General features: G+C 40.5%; 1 protein-coding gene across 4 annotated transcripts in view; it reads left to right on the forward strand.

The window, feature by feature from the left end:
• The window catches only part of LOC131069394 (probable DNA helicase MCM9), a 278,734-nt gene that overhangs the window by 181,199 nt on the left and 78,568 nt on the right, over nucleotides 1-18,967 (forward strand). For 2 of the 4 annotated variants that reach the window (XM_058004789.2, XM_058004788.2), the window contains exon 11: nucleotides 4,865-4,981. The exons of the other annotated variants lie outside the window; for them this stretch is intronic. In XM_058004789.2, the coding sequence (XP_057860772.2) occupies nucleotides 4,865-4,981 (117 nt within the window). The remainder of the gene's footprint in view (nucleotides 1-4,864; nucleotides 4,982-18,967) is intronic. 4 annotated transcript variants of the gene reach the window in all.

Consider the following 18,967-nt stretch of genomic DNA (forward strand, 5'->3'; position numbering starts at 1 on the left):
TATTCTTTAATCCTTAATTTCATATGCTGTCACCATAATTAAGTATAACTTGATCTTTAACATAAATTGCTTCATCTTAACAAGGTCAGTTGTTGCTCTTACATAATAACTAGATGCTTTGTTTCATAAATACATCTTTTGTCTAATAAAGGAGTTGCTGCTCTTACATAATAATTAGATGCTTCTTTTCATAAATACATCTTTTGTCTGATACATCTTTTGTCAGCAACTGTTGACCAACCGCCGACCCCTAAACACTTACTAAAAAATACTAATTTTCCCGACAACAAAGAGGTGGGCTGCAAATGAGAGAGTGTGGTAGCGGCCAGATTGAAGAAGAGAAGAATTGGCCAATAAGGTGTGGCTTTTCAGAGAGAGGGTGAAGAGTCGTGTGTGTAGAGAGCATGGAGAGACTAGGGTAATTTTGTTATGTAGAGTGAGAGGCTGTGAGAGGCCAAGTTCGTAATATTTATACATGCAAATTTGTTTATGTTTCTTAGGTGCAATCAAAGTAAATTTGTGAACAGAGAGTCTTTGTTATGTTTGGATGTTCATTTTGATGAGGTTTGAGTAACAAGAGGTTTCTGTCTTGCATTAGATGATTGCATTTTCCTTGGTTGATTTTCGTTAATGATCAAAGGGCACATTTCAAGTGTTTTGAGGGTCATTTGAACATCAATTCATTGAATATCAGTCCTACTTTAAGAGCAAATCTACAGCAGAAGAAGAGCAGATTTATGAAATGAATTCAGAATTTCAGACATTTTGGAGCAGAATTTTTGTGAAGATATGTTTCGGATTTAAGAGCACTCATTTTAGATTCTATTGCTGATCTAAGTAATGACATTTTGCAGATTTTTGGATGTTGTGAGCAGTTATTGAAGGCGACTTATGAGCAGATCCAAATATTTTATTATGATGCCTTCTATTTTGTAAGATTGGGAGGTTGGTGCTTCTCATTCAAAGAGATCGGCATCTCTTGCTGAGTTGGTGGTCAGTGGATGGGATTGGCGTCTCCTATGGGTTGGTGCTTACAAAGCTTGTAAGGAGATATTTATAAAAGCAATATTTTGCCATGGTTTTCTCCTGCAAGGGTTTCCAAATAAAATAGTGTGTGCATCTTGTGTTCATTGCTGGATCTTACTTGTGATTATTGCTCTGTGATTGCTAAAGTTTAAATAATTGAATTTTTTTTGCATATTGATTCACCCCCTGCCCCCCCGCTCCTCTCAGTATAAGTGCTTGTATTTTCTTCACTAAACACATCAAGGTTCAATTCCTTTAAATCCACGATCATGACCAACAAAAAAATATTCGTCTCTAGTATCGTTCCATTTAAGAGCAATGTGTTGACATCTTACTAAATATTTTGCAGCGGTGTAGTTCAAAGCTTTTCAGGCTTTGTAGATTTGTCCTCTTGAGAAAAATTAATAAGGGAGAGATTGTTTGAATACTATATTAGTATTGTATAATAATTCCAAATCATTGTAAAATTACGTCATGGTATAAATATGTCAATAATAGTAATTATGACTATTATTATTAACATAAGGTGATTGGTTGGGTAGTCAGTTGATTTCCTCAAACGATTATTGTACACATATATATTTTCCTCACAACAATAAATTGCTCATTTATTCTTATTCATGTTGCAAACCCCATTATAGGGCACAAGTTGTACCAAATGAAAGTAGAAGTAGATGTTTGCACTCGGAAAAGGGGAAACCATTGCAAATACCATTACTTGGGGTAGTCTCAGTGGATAAGAATGTAGGCTTATGGTGCACGAATGTACTAGATTATCATTAACCAAAGGGTGCTTTTTCTTTAGTGTAGGTAGGTAAAATGATGTAAATGCTTTATTTTTCTTTTAGAGGCATTGAGCTTTATTTGGTTTTGAATGGTCTCTAGTTATGATTGAGTGAAGAAGGAACCTTTTGTGTAGTACATGGACTGATAGGTAACAATCACATAAATGCATGCAAACTTTTTCATTGCGTTTGATGTAATGTCCCGTTTTAGGAACAATTTAATATAACCACAAAATGTAATGCTCTAATGCCACTTGTAATGTCCCTCATTGAACAATATATGAATTATAGGACAATTAATGTCTGATTGTTACAATAAACTTATGTATTTGGAAATAAGAATGCAATTATATTATAAATGATAATGATCAAGACACTGGCTGTCTCTAATTTATACAATTAAGATTATGCTTAAGTGAATTGATATCAATTTGCACTAAGTGCACAATTACTTGCTGTTTCAAATAAGACAATATAAATATGCAATGGACTAGAAGTTGATTTTGCCAATGGCAATATGAATGGCTTTTTTGATTTGGAATATATAGTATGCGCAATTGGTTTCTGCTGTATCAGATCTGGAAATGATATTATGCAAGGTATATTGTGCTGTGTCTGATGTGAATAATCCTTGACTTCATGCACATGATATTTGGCGTTCGGCCTGCTCACTTTGAGCTCTTTCAAACTGGAATAAGAAACAATATAAAAACAAAATCGATCATAGAAAATGACCAATTTGATTGGTCTTATATATCCCCAAAACTGAAAGCATAGCATCCTTTGGTAACAAGAAGACACCTCCCTTCATTATCGCACTTCTTCATGATTACTAATTACATTAATAACAAATGCTAACTGCTGTATACAGATCGCACCTTTTCATTATCATCCTAATCGCTTAAGGCTTCTTACTAAATTGGTATCTTTAATCAATATTAGTAATGCTCTTCTTATTGTGTAGTAATTGACTTTGAGTAATATCGATTAGGTTGATAGCAATCTCCTTAATTAATTTTTGGTTGAGTATAAGATAGTCACTAACTCCTGACAGATACATGTGGTTGTGTCAGAAACTTCTTACATATAATTCCTTCCATTGTTAAGACGGTTCATGTTGGAGTATTCCAAGTTGCTGTTTGTTTAGGGAGATCACGTAGTCTGTGTAGCCTTCAATATGTGTATCTCATCCATTAATCGTTCCTATATCCAAATGGCTATGTCTTCTTATAGCACAGGATAGTTGCTGATTATATTAGACCAAACCCCTGCTGTGGCAAATAGCTATCTTGTCATCTCAATATTAGTCGTTGTCCATGTTGTAAGGGATGTCGATAACTCCATGCTCCAACAATGATTTCAATGATAGTCCATTTATTATTTTGTCTCAAATTGGTGAATCACTATGCCAGTGGTACTTAGGATGATACTTGCGGTAGACGTGTTCAGCGTATCTAGCCTCCACATGGATTACCTTTGCTGAGGTAGTCTCCATTAAGTTGCTTTTGTCCTTTAACTGATAATCACTAATTTCATGAAGTGATGGTGAATCTTTCATACTGACTTTCGTATGTTTGTTCCTTTTAATAATAAGTTTAAACTTACCTAATCGTTTATCTTTCAGGTTCTGGATTGGGGCATTACATTTGAGGTACTATGATATAACCATTGTTGCATGGAGATGCATCTCTTACATCTTGGGGTGGGTGTTGGGGGTTGGGATGCATTTCCTATTTTGGAAATGGGTACAAAGTGGTCTTAAAATGTAGGAAACATCTCACTAACATTTCATTCTGTCCCCCCCTGGAAAATGCCCTAAATTAATAAAAAAATGAAAAACAAAAAAAAGATCTTCCAAAATTTGTTGCACAATATTATTTTTGTCATTGTTTGCAATACAATTTTACATTTCTATTTTGTGATATTATTTTACAATGTGTTTACTTGCTATTGTGATTTGGACAACAAAATTTGTTTCTATTCCTACCCTAACACTCACACTTGTGCCTTTGTGTGGCTGCATTTTATGTAAAGAAAATAAATTTTTATGTCCTTGATAGGTGCATGAAATTGTGTATGCATTCTGTGTACTTCTAAAAATAAATGGAAATCTACTAACAAATTGGAAATATACAAGCTTAGGGCTTCTGCTAAGCAACTTCCCCATTTAGGCAAAATGTCTTTGAATTTGGCAGGAACTGTGGTTCCTCTAGTGACATCTTTTGTCCTTGATAGTTAGTATTTTTCTCATGCTGGCTAGGAATTCGACCTCTATTTGCCAGGTTAGGATAAATACAAATGTAATGTTTTCCTGGTAGCTGACTATTTTGTTAGTACTTCTTGGTTTTGGTGAGTTGCTTTGATTAGTTGAAAGCTGTTCCAACAGATTTGACTGAACCAGCAATCGTTGGCTCCCTCTTTTTAAGTTTATCAGTTTTAGATACAGAGATTCTGATCCTTGGCTGATCACCTCTGTTTAAATCTGTGCAAAGAACTTCATATGAATAAAGCAATACATTTGCTATTCAATCTCATATGCATTGTATTTTTTTTTTCATTTATGCAAGTATTAGTCTTATTAGGTAAAGGAGTAAACAGATACAATCTCCCATAGAATGACAATGTCACAATAGGCTACACTAGAGGCACGACAAATACTAGTACAGGGACAGTTCCCTGCAGTTTCTAACTATTATCCATGTCTATGTGCTTTGTTATCTAAACATTTTTTCTGGTATGCAGGCTAAAGTGAATTTATTTTGAAATGCTTTGGCTCCTAAAATTTATTTTGCAGTTACTATCATCAATTTCTGCCTCTTTGGTAATGACAACTGTGATGGCAATGATAATCCTAAAGTGATGTTTTTGTAACTAGTTTGTTTGCATAAAATGATAAAGATATATAATTTCTCTTTATTAAAAAAATAAAAGAAAATATTGAAGAATGATTATAATTATATGAGGCTTCTTTACTAGACTTTTTAAAAGTTTTTTGTTGCCCAAATATTTCCGAGTTTACAATTTTAATTGATATACTCTAGTAACTGTTGCAGGTACAGGAAAGTCTCAGTTTTTAAAGTTTGCTTCAAAGCTTAGTCATCGTTCTGTAATAACCACTGGATTAGGGAGCACTAGTGCAGGTCTCACGGTAACTGCAGTCAAGGATGGAGGTATGTTCTTAATTAGATATATAAAATCTCACATGTTTAAAGATAGAAATGAAGTACAACTATGTGTTGTTAGGTAAGTTAATAGAAATATTGTCATTGCTGTCAAGAGCACTCAGTTGAGGATGTCAAAAGTTTGTCACTGATGTCAAAGGTGAGAAGGTGGAGTTGTCATTGATGTCAAGAAGGTGGCATAAAGAAATGAATATTACTATGATCAATGATGATATAAATCTTAAAGTACTTTCATGGAGGTTTATTAGTGATGGGAGAAAAGTATTCTATTTGCTGGTTCATCAAAGGGTACTTTGCCACGTCAATTTACAATATCGCAAGAAGCAAGAGTTGAAGCTATTCTCGAAGTCAAAGTCACAATAGCAAATGAAGATCAATGTGTCAAGGATAAAGATCAGATAAAGGAAATGATTGATCAACAATTATAAATGATCTTGAACAGCCGAATTATATGGTCATATCATAGTTGACTACAAACAAAGGAGCAATATATTAAGGTGCCGACTAAATCTGTTTTGAGGAAATAAGTTGCAATCATCATTAATTTGTTTCTAATCTATAAAGCAGCAACTTCATGAAGAAATACAGAGTCTTAGACCAGCGATGAAAGTATAAACCTTTGATATATGACTTATGACAGTGACTATATATATCTGATATATGACAGGCTTGCAATCCAGATTATGTAGAAGCAACCAGTCATTGATTAATATACATTGAATGGTCAATTATGTAAGAAGCGACTTGTATCAGAGAAAAGACATAAAGGAACAACGATTGGTCAATAAAGACAAACTGCATATCGACTAAGCAGGGATTCATTTGAGACAGTTGTGAATGGGTACAATAAGCATCAAGGTGGCAAGTTCAAAAGAGGCAATCTATTTAGCAAACACAGCAGTTAATGAGAAGCATAATTAATATGATAAAGCAAACAAATGACAGCGATTAATATCAAAGTGAAGCGCTTGAGATTATTAAAGGCAGTGGTGATTACATATTCAAAATGGTGTGATGAAAGTTATGTACAGCAACTAAGAAATAATAAGACAACAATTAATATAAGGCAGATGTAATTGTATATTTAATTTGCTAAGTTATGGTAATACAGCAATTATAATTAATGGAGCAATTGGTTATGAGAAGATACGATTTGCTAGGTGCTGGTTGATTCATAAAAGGAAGCACTAACTAATTTAACATGTGATTTATAGTTAAAAGGTGTGTATTCTTAATGGAGGATGACTTCATGATATGTGCAGCAATTAAGATAAGGATTTGTCATTTATTCTTTTGAAAAGGTGCGATCTGATTTGTCTCAAAGAGGTGTGTTCCTAACAGACATGTTTCATTTGAAGGAAAAGATATATCTCTTCAATCTGAAAGGGAATGTCTATTAGAAGTAAAGATATAAATAGAGATACGAAATGGATTTTGCGGATGTGTGTATTGAGTGTGAGGAAGACAATCAAGTATATAATATATACACCAGATTAAGAGAGAGAATTATATGAAGATCATTTCAGACTTAAGGTACACACTTTTGAGAAGAAATTGTGGATTCTTTATGACAGTTTTATAATCAGATTATAGAAGACAATATGGTAGATCTGTGTTTCAATCATCCATTGATTAAGCAACATTACTAAGGTGGGAATTTGAATGAGGGGTTGGTTCTTCTAGTGGACAAGCATTCATGAATCGAATGAGGTATTGGTTGCTCTAAAATTGTAAAGAAATTATTATATAAAGAAAGGTCATGGTTCTCTCCCATAAGGGGTTTGTTGATGTGTTTTTTATGCACATGCGAACACAGAATAAAATACCCAAGAGTATCTTATCCTCTCTTGAACAAAATCTTTCAAATGTTGAAGATTGGCTTAAGGATCACTTGAGGAGACTCCAAGGTTCATGAAGGTAGGGTCACTACGTGTGGATAAGTTCAGTTGGTCGTTGTAATTGCTATTTCATCAAGGGGCATTTATGGTTCGAAAGATTTCATGAAGTGATTTGCAGATGATATGCAATGAAGTTTCTTCCTAAGACTACTGAATGATTTGCAAAAAAAATAAATGGCAAAAGATAAGGGTTTAAAGAAGTTCTAAACTATCCTAAGAATGGATGAATGAAGAATGACACAAGTGAAACTCAACTAGTTATTGCATTGCCATACATGAACAACTCCACTAGAACTAGTGCAATCTTCTAAGGATGTTTGGAGGTTTTCAAATCATCGCCAAGCATAGATACCATTAGTTGAATGCATATCAATGATTGAGCAATAATCGAACTTAAGCAATTTCAAAGGTTCCAGTTGACCACACATGGCTAACTTACAATCAGCAAGAAAGCTAGTGGTATGGATAACGAGCTTCACAATATATCAAGTGCAACATCCCATTATTCAATCTAAATACTAAAACTAACATCAAAGGTTGACTTGAAAAGATAAAGAACCATGCAATAGGCTTCAAGGATTGAGCAAAAACACCATAACTTCAATGTTTTATTGATCCAATAGCCAAACAACAACAATTCTTCAAGTTTTTCTCTTGCCACTATTCTAGCTCTATTATTCTACTCTCTCTTCTATTCTCTTACTATTCTATTGCTATTATTAACCATTACAAATGAAATGAGTGGAGCTTATATAAGACTCCCAAATACAATGAAGGGCCGAAATCGAATGAAGATCAAGGGCCAAGATCTTGCCACCTAAACCCCAATTAGGGTTTCATACAAATGAAAACCCTATCTAGATAATCATCATCATGAAACAACCACTGAGAAAATAGCATGTGCCAACACGGAAATTGAGGGAGCATCCTCCAATAGGAAAATGGAATGCCAAGTGGGATCATAACAAACTATCTTCTATAATTTGGTTCCCTTTCTCACGCTCCTTTGTGGCATATTCGATGAATCTAGTCACCATGTCTTCTATCTCAGTCATCGGGACCTCCGGTAGAGATTTCAGTTGCTCTTCAATGTGCATGACCTCGTTGAAAGATTTGACGATGGCATCCTCCCATTCAGGTTCAAGTTCTTGAGTTTTGTTTGCCAAGACTACGAACTCAAGCATATCATTTAGCTGCTTCTTGGTGATCATACCATCAGCCCCATGGAAGATAACTCTTATTCTTTCTTCCAACTCCTTAGCCTCTATAACTGTCCCTGGATCAATCTTTCTTCCCAAAACAATCTGTGCTACTCCCACTATCTTATCATGGATTCAGTGCATATCATCCCGAACTTGACTACATCCGTTTCCAATCTCCTAAAAAATGTTCTTTGTGCGAAGTAGGCTACTCCATCGTAGAAGGATAGGTGTGGTTCCTTCTCTTCTTACTTTCTCCCTTGATAGGACCTCCCTTGGTTTTTTCCTTATTACTTGAAGCACTAGAATGATAACATCTCTAGCATGAGTAAATGCTTTGGAGGCCTCTATGAGGACATGAGTTCTCCCAAGGACCTTTATGACTGTATCAAGTATTTGTATGATGCCCTTCATGAACTTGCTTACTTTGGTATATGAATCCTCCATCCATGTATCTATCAACTTTGCTGAAATCCTCATTTTGTCCATATGATCAACTGACTCTGCGGGAAGCAAGGGAGGTGGTGTGGCTGCTGAACTTTGATGTGTTAATGGTTGTTGAAATTGCTGGACATCGTTCCTCCACACACTTATCTCCTTTCCCAATCTTCTATTCTTCTCTATTTCAGTTCTCAACATGTCATTGACTTCCTTCGATGAATCAGTTGCATCCCCTATAGCTTGCTCGGATGTGAGTGGTCCGAAATCAATGGTCTCCATATCATACTCATCCACTGTAATCTCTCCTTCATATTTCTCAACTCTTGGAGTGGCTATTTGCAGCTTTCTTGATCCCGATTCATCTCTAATCACCTTTGACATCTTCGTAGCTTTCCTCTTCTCAGTGACTTCTCGAGTTTGGCTTAGAAGAATTGCTATATCATATGTTTGTTCTTCTTCAACCACTATCACCTCTTGAGCTAATCTTTCTTTTAACCACTCCGGAATGGAAGACCTTCCTTCTTTAATTTGTGCTCCTTCGTGCATTTGCTCATCTCTAGGTGGTAAAGTAGTTTCATCCTTATCTTCTCAGCCTTCTTCTATCTCTTGAATGAGGTGAGTGAGATCTTCTTGTTCTTGAGACACTTTTTCTTTGCCTTTATCATTGTGGACTATAGATTCTGTTGATTCATTGGCTCCTTGACTCAACTCCTTTTCCATCCTTAGTTCTTTGTTTAGTCCCTATGGTGAGATTGGTAAACTCATAGATAAACAGAGATATTCCACACGTACCAATAACTCATGTAACAGGGTCATTCATGTATATAAGCATAGATAACAATTACAAAACAGATATGGCAAAATGATGATATCTTTATTGTATTCAAAATATGCCAGTACAATGCTAACTTGCCGAGGTTCCATCCATACACTATATAGACCCGGCGGTTGGCCAGGCTATCAACCGTCACAACCTACCAACTACCCAATGGGAACCTCTCGGCAACCCATACATAACAAAACATAAACATCCCAACCAACTATAAACTAACATGTGTTATTAGCCCCTAACATCAGCCCCCCCCAAAAGTAGTCGTCTTCCAGACGACTAGAACAAACAAGAGTTGGAACGACAAAACAAAAAATACTAAGACTTATGAGGGGGAGGAGGCGTCCCTGTCATGGCCGAAGAGGAAGGTTGTCATGCTCTGTGGAGCCGGAGGTTCTTCTCCGCAATCAGCTGCCGCTCGCATGCCTTTTTGACCATGTGTGTGTTGACGTGTCTGAAATCGCATTGCTGCAAACTCCATACGGCCAACGCAGAATAGAATAGCCAACTGATTATCCTATCCTCTCTTGAGATAAGGAAGTCCCTAATGCTAATTTTTTATATTCGATCAAAGGGGACAACCTCAAGGTTTCTTTTGTCAGGTCTTGACTGCGAGATCTCTCAGTGGCTTGATGTGTTTTTGCTGGAAACACAAGGGGGACTTACGTTTAACTGGCAATTTATGGGTAAGTTCGCTGGAACTTTTACGATCTCTCTATTGGATGATATCGGTTAATTTGATACTGTTTTGATAGGACTGCAGATTTTCTGAATGAAAAGGGGAAAAAGGAGGGAAGGATAAAGAGAGAGAGAGAGAGACAAACTGTAAATTCTAACTAAGATAGCAAATTCAGTGAAGCAGACAGACACCTCCAGGAAACTGGATTAAACATCACCAGCTATTTAGACACAATGTTTGCATAAATCCAGTGCAATCTTCAAAGGAGAAACTAGATTTTCATATTATCAAGTACGATATTAGAACTTCTACATTCATAGTATGTATTTGATAACCGAACTAAGCATGAAAGGGTCCAGATTAACCATGCGGAAAGAAAAGCAATCAGCCGTTCTCTAATGGTATGGACTGTAAAGATTCTATCAGATGCTTGATTGAAAAATGCTATGTAAAATAAATAGACATAACTGAAAGCTTTCTAAATTAAGTGAAGAAGGAGACCATGCACTCACAAGGAAACTTGAAAACAGTCTTAATTCATTGCGTTAATTCCTGTAAATTTCTCCAAAGCTTTCGCAACAATCCAAGAACTTCTTACAAAAAAAGGGAAAACCAGTCCCTTAAATAGGCTTCAAAAAGGATGAATGGCCTAGATTTAATCTGAACAAGTGGCCCAGATTCATCCATAAAGCAAGACTGCCCATACCCATAAATGGGAGGCAAATATCAACAACCACCCCAAAATGGGCAATAACTAACCAAAAAGGGATAATTACAACAATTTGAAATAATCCAAAAAGGTGTATCAAACAAAGCTTTACATTGGTTGACCAAAAGTCAACTGTCACCTTTTTGTGCAAAAGTGCACTTTTAAGATTTGGAGGGAAAAAAGCACTTTTGAGAAATTACTTTCTCTATTTGGGTCTCACACTCCTTTTCTAGAAATTGATCTTCGCCATGCAGGTATTCCCACCATAAATCACGACTTGCTACCCGTTCCTCGTGAACGTATTCCTGGAACTTGATACACAACTGGAAGAGCAGACTGAATGGAGGCATGGGAGGATGGCGAATTTTATATTGCATGCCCTCGAGATACTGGTCCACGTACTTTAAACCGTCCTTCTAGCTGGAGCGATTATGCTCAAAGCATAATATGTCTGAATGGAACTGACCAGCAAAACTCAAGTCCTTAGCCGAATAGGAAATCTTATCCGTCCCCAACCTTTCTTCCCAGTCCGGCTGGATTGCATTATCGGACAGGTCGTTTATCCATCCTGAAACCATTGATCGGAGGATGGTCTTACCTAGTTCTTGCATGTTTCCCATAATTGCCTCACATGCGTCACTTTCTTTGTCAATAATTTCTTTGGTGTCGTTCTTCATGGTGATGGTCCAGTACCACTCCTTGAGAACACAGATGCTATGAGGATCTAGGATGGCAGACAATGTGGGAATTTGCGCGTGTCCAGAAAAGAGCTCTCATGAGGGGAAGGATAGTGGCTGCCACCTCGTGCATATGAAGGGATTCCTTCTTTACCTCCAATATCTTGACTAGAGTGAGCTCTCGATGAAGGGCCATTTCTTTCACCTCCTTAAGGATTTGCTCTCCCTTTTTCTTGATGTCTTGTATCCATTCCTTGACAGCTTTTGCGGTGTCCCAAACTCCTTCAAATTCAATTGTGATCCTTTGCACCAACACTGTCCGGGGAATATGGGATTCGGAGGGATTGTGCAATGGCCTTAGGAGCTGATCGATGTATCCTTCGGCCTGCTCAGCACGGGCCTGATACATGTCCTTTTCCGCTGTGATCTCTTCGAGCTGCCTGAGTATATTCTGCACTGAATCCTTAAATTCTTCCTTTTCCTGCTCTTTGGTAGCTCGTCCGATGGGGACAGTTGTGATGCTATAATCTGCTAGTGTTATTTGATTTGCTGGCTTGTCTACGGGCGGGGTGGCAATATGAAGAGTGCGGTTCCTTTGTTCGTCCTTGGTCACTCTAGAATATGCCCTTGGTTTCTTCTTCCCTTTGGCTTTTGCTTGATCCATAAGCGAGAAGATATCCTCTAGATCAATGGGTGGTTTGGTGGCGGCCATGTGCTGAGCTCTGGCAATCAGCCACTCTTGAGGCACTGTTTGGGTTGATGATAGGGTGAAGTCAGCATTCTGTTCTCCTACGTTCTCAACCGACTGACCGCAGATTCGCAGCTGCCCTGCCACCGGAGGAGTGAAAGAGGTGTGAAGCTCTTTGCTTGCAGCTGAATTCTCCCCTATTTCGCTGAACAACTGCCTGACATCTTCATGTGAAGGTCGCTCTTCAGTTCTCTCGAGCTCACGAGTCTCATCTATCCTTTGTTCTCCCTCGACGGTGGAGTCATCTTTGGCTGTATGGTGGAGCAGCAACTCGTGACGGCTTTGTTGAGTAGGTTCATGCACTTTGACCCCTTGGGTGGATGGAATTTCTCCTAGTTCGGTCAACTCAAGGGCTCTTAGCTTAGTGTCTAGCACATCAGGCGCAGGAGGATCATTGGCTTCAAGTGCATCGATGTCGCTCTAGGAAGGCAGAGCAGGTATACAATCCAATTCTACAGCATCGTCTGACGAACTGGGATCTTTTGAAGATGAAGTGACCTTCGGCGTCTTTATAGGAATGTTTTCCCTCATTGTTCTTTTGGACGTCTGAGTCCCTCTGCAAGCCTTAGCCTTCTTTCTTTTCTCTGGTTTCTCAGTTCCTTCTCGGGGTGCACTAGATGTTCTTCGTCTTCTGAAGACTGAGAATTGAGGCTGCCCATCAAATGGTAAGTGAACTGGACTCCCTCATGGACTAGCCTCTCGATCTGTTGATGTAACCATTGATCTGTGTACCTTGCTGGGGCTGCCATGATTGCCTCGAAATCTGTGATTGGGTTCTGGGACCAATCGACGCCGGGCAAGAGATGCCTTACTGCTTCAAATTCTCTGACCTGGAGGCAATTCCCTGAGTCTGTGAGCTGATCTGGGACCCGACGGTGTTCAAAGAGTCGCATCTGTTGCACACTCAGCCTAGAATATTCCCGTCGCCTGACATCGTAGTCATCAGAGCAATTCTTCGATTAGTCTTCAACAGACTCCTTTGCTTTGTACCTTCGACCATAGGCTCTTTTTGCCAAATTATCATGATCGAAGTACCTTCTTGGAAAATGGTCCTGTAGGCCATAAGAGGCCAGCTCTGCAAGGGACTCCTCTGCTAGGGTAGGGGTCTTCAAATGGACATCATGGCTGCCTATGATCATAGGAAATGTGAATCCAGCCTGCTTGCTTTCTCGGAGTAAGATGCCGGCCGGGCGTGACTGCCTTGCAACCTCCATAAGAATTACTTTGTCGGTTGGATACCGTGGAAGTTCGAGGGGAGCACCATCGAAGCCAGCTATTCGGATGTAGGAAAACCTTGGGAACTGAATGGACCAGGCTCCATACCTCTGCACTAAAGTAGTAGCTTGCTCCGAGAGCCTTATGTGTAACCCTCCCTGCATTAGCCTGACCAGGCGCATTGTGAAGGCATCATTGACGTGTTCATACTGACCAACTGCATAAGCCGGGCTATTCTTTTCCCTCTGAGCTATATCTTGGTAGTGCAGTTGGGGGTAACAATCATAGACTTTCACCTGACCGGGCCCATTCCCGATTTCACCTTTCGTTATCAATCCTGGCAGTGGCTGGTTCTTGGCGAACATATAGACCAAATAAGAGGTCATGGTGAAGTACTTATTCGTTTCGAGCTCAATCAGCTGAGTGTGGATGTTATCGCTTATGATCTGGGCCCAATCAAACTTAGACTTCCCGGGTAAGACTTGCTCTGTAAAATAGAACATCCACTCTTCAAAGTAGCTGGACTTCGGAAGTCCCATGATTCGGCTGAGTAAGGTGACCATATCCCCATGTTCATTATGAAAATCACTCCTGGGGGTCTTTTTTCACAATTCTGGTGCTTGAAGGCCTTTTCTCCTTGAACCATTCTTTGTTGATCAGTGCCTTGCATCGGGCTGGATTCATATCATATGCCCCTTGTGCTTCGTCTATGGTTGTAGCTGTGGGATTGTTTGGAAAGGGGATGTCAAATGCATCACCAATGGCCTCAGGAGAGAAATCGGCAATAGTCATATTCTCTAGGAGCACTAGTCTGGAATTTGGTTCATAATGCTGGGCAACCTCCACTACTAATTCATAGTTCTGTATTGCTGCAGGAAAACCTGCCGCTTGGGCGATGCCACTTTCCACCATCTGCCTAGGCCTGCCATATGTGTTGGGTGAGAAGACCCGATTCCTGAAGTCCTGAATATCGATATGGCCAAGGTCAGTATCACCAATGTTGTCCCAGACGCTTTGAACTTTCGACTCCCTCAATCCTCCCCTCTGATATTGATACTTCATCTTTTCAACCTTACGCTAGATATCTGATTTGGATGCTCGTGAGGTTTCGGCTGCAGCGGGCGTTTTCGATGATTCCACTGCCGATTTAGGCATTTATCCTGCACAGTCGGACGCGGATTACGAGGTGATACAAGAAAAGTAATGCCGGTTAGATAGCAAAACGCTCCAGCCTGCCGGGATTAATTTAAAGTTTAGTTTGGACATGGAGCAATATTTCTAGCTAACAGCTTGATCAATTTTTACCATAGCATATTCATGAAGATTTCTGACTGCGCATTTATACTTATCATTTCTAGATTTTGGATTAATTTTCAATAGAGGCAAAGCATGGAAATTTTCCTAGGTTTGAAAAGAGATGCAATTTTTGGTGAAGCCTTAGGAGCGAATTCTAAATTTTTGAGTGCTTTGAACAACATTTTATGAGCAAAAGAGATGCAGATTTCAAGAGTTCAAGCATTGTGATCAAATTTCACGCATTTGTCTATTCGATTTACACATTTTTCAAATGATCATATGCAACAAAGCGTACTTACTTGATGGGAGCTGATGGCGAGAGATTACCCAACCTTGTCGCATGAAATGAACGGACGATCCTACAAAGTTTGAATTCCAACGGTTATCTCTTTGTCTTAAATTTTCGCGGTTGCTGGACAAAAGAGAATTTATCGTTTTTAAATGGTTTTTTTTTTTTTTGGGTAATTGGCAATCTGAATTTAAATGATCAGGAGGGAGTGTTAATGCAGCGTTTTACCTTCTTATTTTCGGACCTCGAAGGGTTTTCAAATTTTGAACTGCGTTTTCCTCCTTGCAAGTTTCGCAAATTTCGCGTTTTATATTTCGCGATTTGCAAGCCTCTGGCAAATTTCGGAGCTTGGAGCCTGAGGAAAACTTCGGACTTGACACTTCCTTGTTCTCAAACTTCAGAGGATTGACACCTTTACGGTTTGGAAAATTCGCGATCGTACCTTGCTGGAGGTCTGGGCGCTATGGAGTGTATTTCGTGAATTTAGAGAAACTTCGGACTTGAACGTTATTTGGAAGCTTGCACTAGATGCATTTGCCACCTAAGGAAGGGTTTTGGCGATCCGAAAAAAACCTCGGAGGATTGATTGTGTTTGCCAACCTTTTAAACTATGCCACCCTTCGCGATTTTCGCGACTTCAAGAGTTTAACAGCTCGCCCGGAACTTCGGACCTGAAGGTGTTTTCGATCTTCGGAGCATTCGCCCTCCTTCGGAAATAGAAAGCTTCGGACCGGAGCGTCGGAGGATTGAATGAATTCGCAATTTTCCTTAGCAAGTTGTAACACTTGTATCTTTCTAATTTTCGCTTTCCAAGTCCGAAAAGAAGGACTTCAAGGTTTTAAACGATTTTGGGAGCTGGGAGCATCTTTCGCAATTTCCTTTTGTCTCTCATTTTGGAGCTAGGGTCCGAAAACAAGCTCTAAGTGCTTTTCGGAGTTTTAACACCTTTGGAAACATTTCGCGTTTTTCATTTTGGTCCAAAGGGTCCGAAAATATAATCGCCTAGTGATTTTCGGAGTTGGGGGCACTTTCGCGATTTTCGGACCAAGTGTGTCCCTTTTCAAATATTTTGCCCACTCTCCATATGACTTCTAGGGTCCGAAAATCTAACTGCTTAGTTATTTTCGGAGCTGGGGGCACTTTTGGTGAATTTCGGACCAAGTGCGTCCCTTTCCAAATATTTCGTGTTTTTTCCTTTTGCTCCCCAGGGTCCGAAAATGTAACTGCTTAGTGATTTTCGGAGCTGGGGGCACTTTTGGTGAATTTCGGACTAAGTGCGTCCCTTTTCAAATATTTCGTGTATTTTCCTTTTGCTCCCCAGGGTCCGAAAATATAAGTCTACGGCAGATTTCGGAGCTAGGAGTACTTTTGGAGATGTTGCTATTTCACCGCTTTTCATTTTCACGCTAAGGTCCGAAGATAGGAACTTAAGTGATTTTCGGGGGCGTCTTTGGAACACTTAGCATTTTATCTCCATTTTTAAAATTCGCTCCAAGGTCCGAAAATGGGCGTATTAAGGGTTTTCGGACTTTGAGCTACCCCTTGCGACATCTTGCATCTACACATTTTGCCCTGGGGTCCAAAAATGGACGCCCAAGTGCTTTTCAGAGTTGGAAGCACATCTGGCGAACTCTGGACTTGAACGCTTATATGTGCGTGCTCTTTACGTTTGCCATTTTTTCAAATTTCGGAGCTGGAACCATCTTTTGCAGCACTTAAAGGCTTTTGCATTATTTTCGGACCAAATGGGAAGCATCAGACTTTGAAATTTTCGCTCCAGGGTCCGAAATTCGACCCCCTGGGCGATTTTGGCAAGATTAACTTAGTGAAATTCTGACCCCTTCGGGCTTCGGGGTCCGAAATTCGCCCCTTAGGCAATTTTGAAAACTTGCGCGAAACGTCGGACCTCAGACTAGCCTTTTGCTAGATTCCACTAATTTGGATTTAGGAGGCTTCAAAATTCTAAGGCATTTTGGCCAGGCAATTTGATCGTTCATCAGCATGCAAAAATCATCTGTTATTCAAATCTTATAAACATCGCGGCGACAAACCTTATGCAGTCTACTTCACAGCTGTTGTGCAAAAAACGACGACTTTGGTCTTCGTGTGACCTTTAGGCGCACTGTTCTTGCTTGGCGGGATTCGCCAATTCCTACTACCTTACGCCTACCCAAGGCGATTCTCAAAACTTCGAACAAAACTCTTGGCGTTCACGCCCAAGAGCTGGACTAGCCGGAAAGATTCATCTTCACGCCCAAGAGTTGGACTAGCCGGAAAGATTCATCGGCTCATTACTCTAACACCAATCACTTTACGGATCAGTCACGGACTCGCTCAAAGAGACGCGAGAAACTCTGCGCGAAACTCAGCAGGGCAACGACGGAAAGCTCAAAACAGGAAGGGGGACCCTGGCGGCGACAGGGAGTGTGTGCAACGCACAACAATGTGCAACCTCCAATAGTTTCTTGTCCTTCTGCTCCATTTGTAGAGTTAAGTCAGCCACCTTTGTTGCAAGTGCTTGTGCTTCCTTCTCCTGCCTGCTTCAACGGGCTTCATAAGTGGCCACCTTCGTCTCCAACTCAACCCTCAAGTTCTTCTCTACTGTGGCCAACTGCGCACGCTTTTCCCCTTCTCCAATTTCTCGACGTACAACTGTTGTGTCTGTTGCTCTATCTTGCTTTGTCTCATCTGCAGGTAGACATCTCGGAAGAACCCCTCCATACTACGCAAGTTAGCTCCCAAGGTGCCAACTCCCTCCACCAATCGCACGTGCTTCCACTCCTGCACCATCGTCGGCGTACCACTATCGGGCCACCCCCGCTGCTCAAAGTGGTGTGCAAACTCCTCACATCCCGAAGCCATGAAGTGCAAGAGCTTCTCAGCGTCAACTGAGTTGCTGGCATCCATCTGTCCAGTCAACTGTGCCATACCTCAGGCTATGTCTGATATCCCTTGTAACTCCCTAAAGAACCGCTGTAGGGAACTTGCTAGATCGGTAGGGTCTACATCAATGATGCTCTGGTCAGGTCCACTTTCCCCTATCTCCCTCTCCTGCTCCTCTGCGGACATCATCTTGTCCTGAACCTGATCTATGATAGGAGCGGCCCTATGCTGTGTCTCGCCTTGGCCAACTGCCATTTGGTGGGGTGAAGCCGAAGTGGGGAGGTGAGGTGCAAGTGCAAACTATCCGAGCCACCCGTCCAAGGATGCATCTATATCCTCGTCAACCAGTGTGTCCAACACCGCCAACTCTTCCTAGCCATCCCCTCCTTTCGTGTTTGCCATCATTACGTCCACGAACTCCTTCCCTCTTGGGGGTGTCGTACTGCCCTCAACCGCTACGGTCACCTCCTTCGTACTAGTACCTACCTCTTGTACGACCACCTCCTGGCTCTCAATACTCTACACAGTGTCCATTTCCCTGGCATGTTGCACGTTCATCCCTGCCATCGTATGGTCCACCACTATTGTGCTGCCTAAGTCTCCACTCGTACGGTCTGGAGGTACGACTTGTGGTTCTAGTACAACTAGGCCTATCTGCGGCAGCAACACCCACCTTTGTGTTGGAGGCTCCCCTTCGTCAACTTTCCTAAACAACACTCCTACTAGTCTCACGCCGCCTACCAGGCTAGCCACTGTGAGTGCTTCCTTAGGTACCAAGTGCGCGAAAGGAGGTAATTTGGGGGGTGTAAATTTCACCCGAGTGCTTCTCCACTGTGCTCGCAATCCTCCATGCTCCAGTTGCTCTTCTTCCTCCTCTTCCTGTTGCTCTGATTTCGCTTCCTCTTCTTCTGTGATGTTGTGTGGTGCCATGCGGAATCCTTCATCTCCACTCTTCTGTTCCTCTGTTTCCTCGGCCTCCTCATTTGAGTCTTCATGCTGCTATCTTCTTCCACTTCGACTGCTACTTCCAGCTTCCTCCTCTTCGCTGGTTGTATGGCATCACCAAGAGTGTCTGGATTAACATAATAGTACATGGATGGTTTGTTGGGTC

Source organism: Cryptomeria japonica, chromosome 10, assembly GCF_030272615.1.
Source record: "Cryptomeria japonica chromosome 10, Sugi_1.0, whole genome shotgun sequence".
In the NCBI taxonomy this organism is placed as follows: domain Eukaryota; kingdom Viridiplantae; phylum Streptophyta; class Pinopsida; order Cupressales; family Cupressaceae; genus Cryptomeria; species Cryptomeria japonica.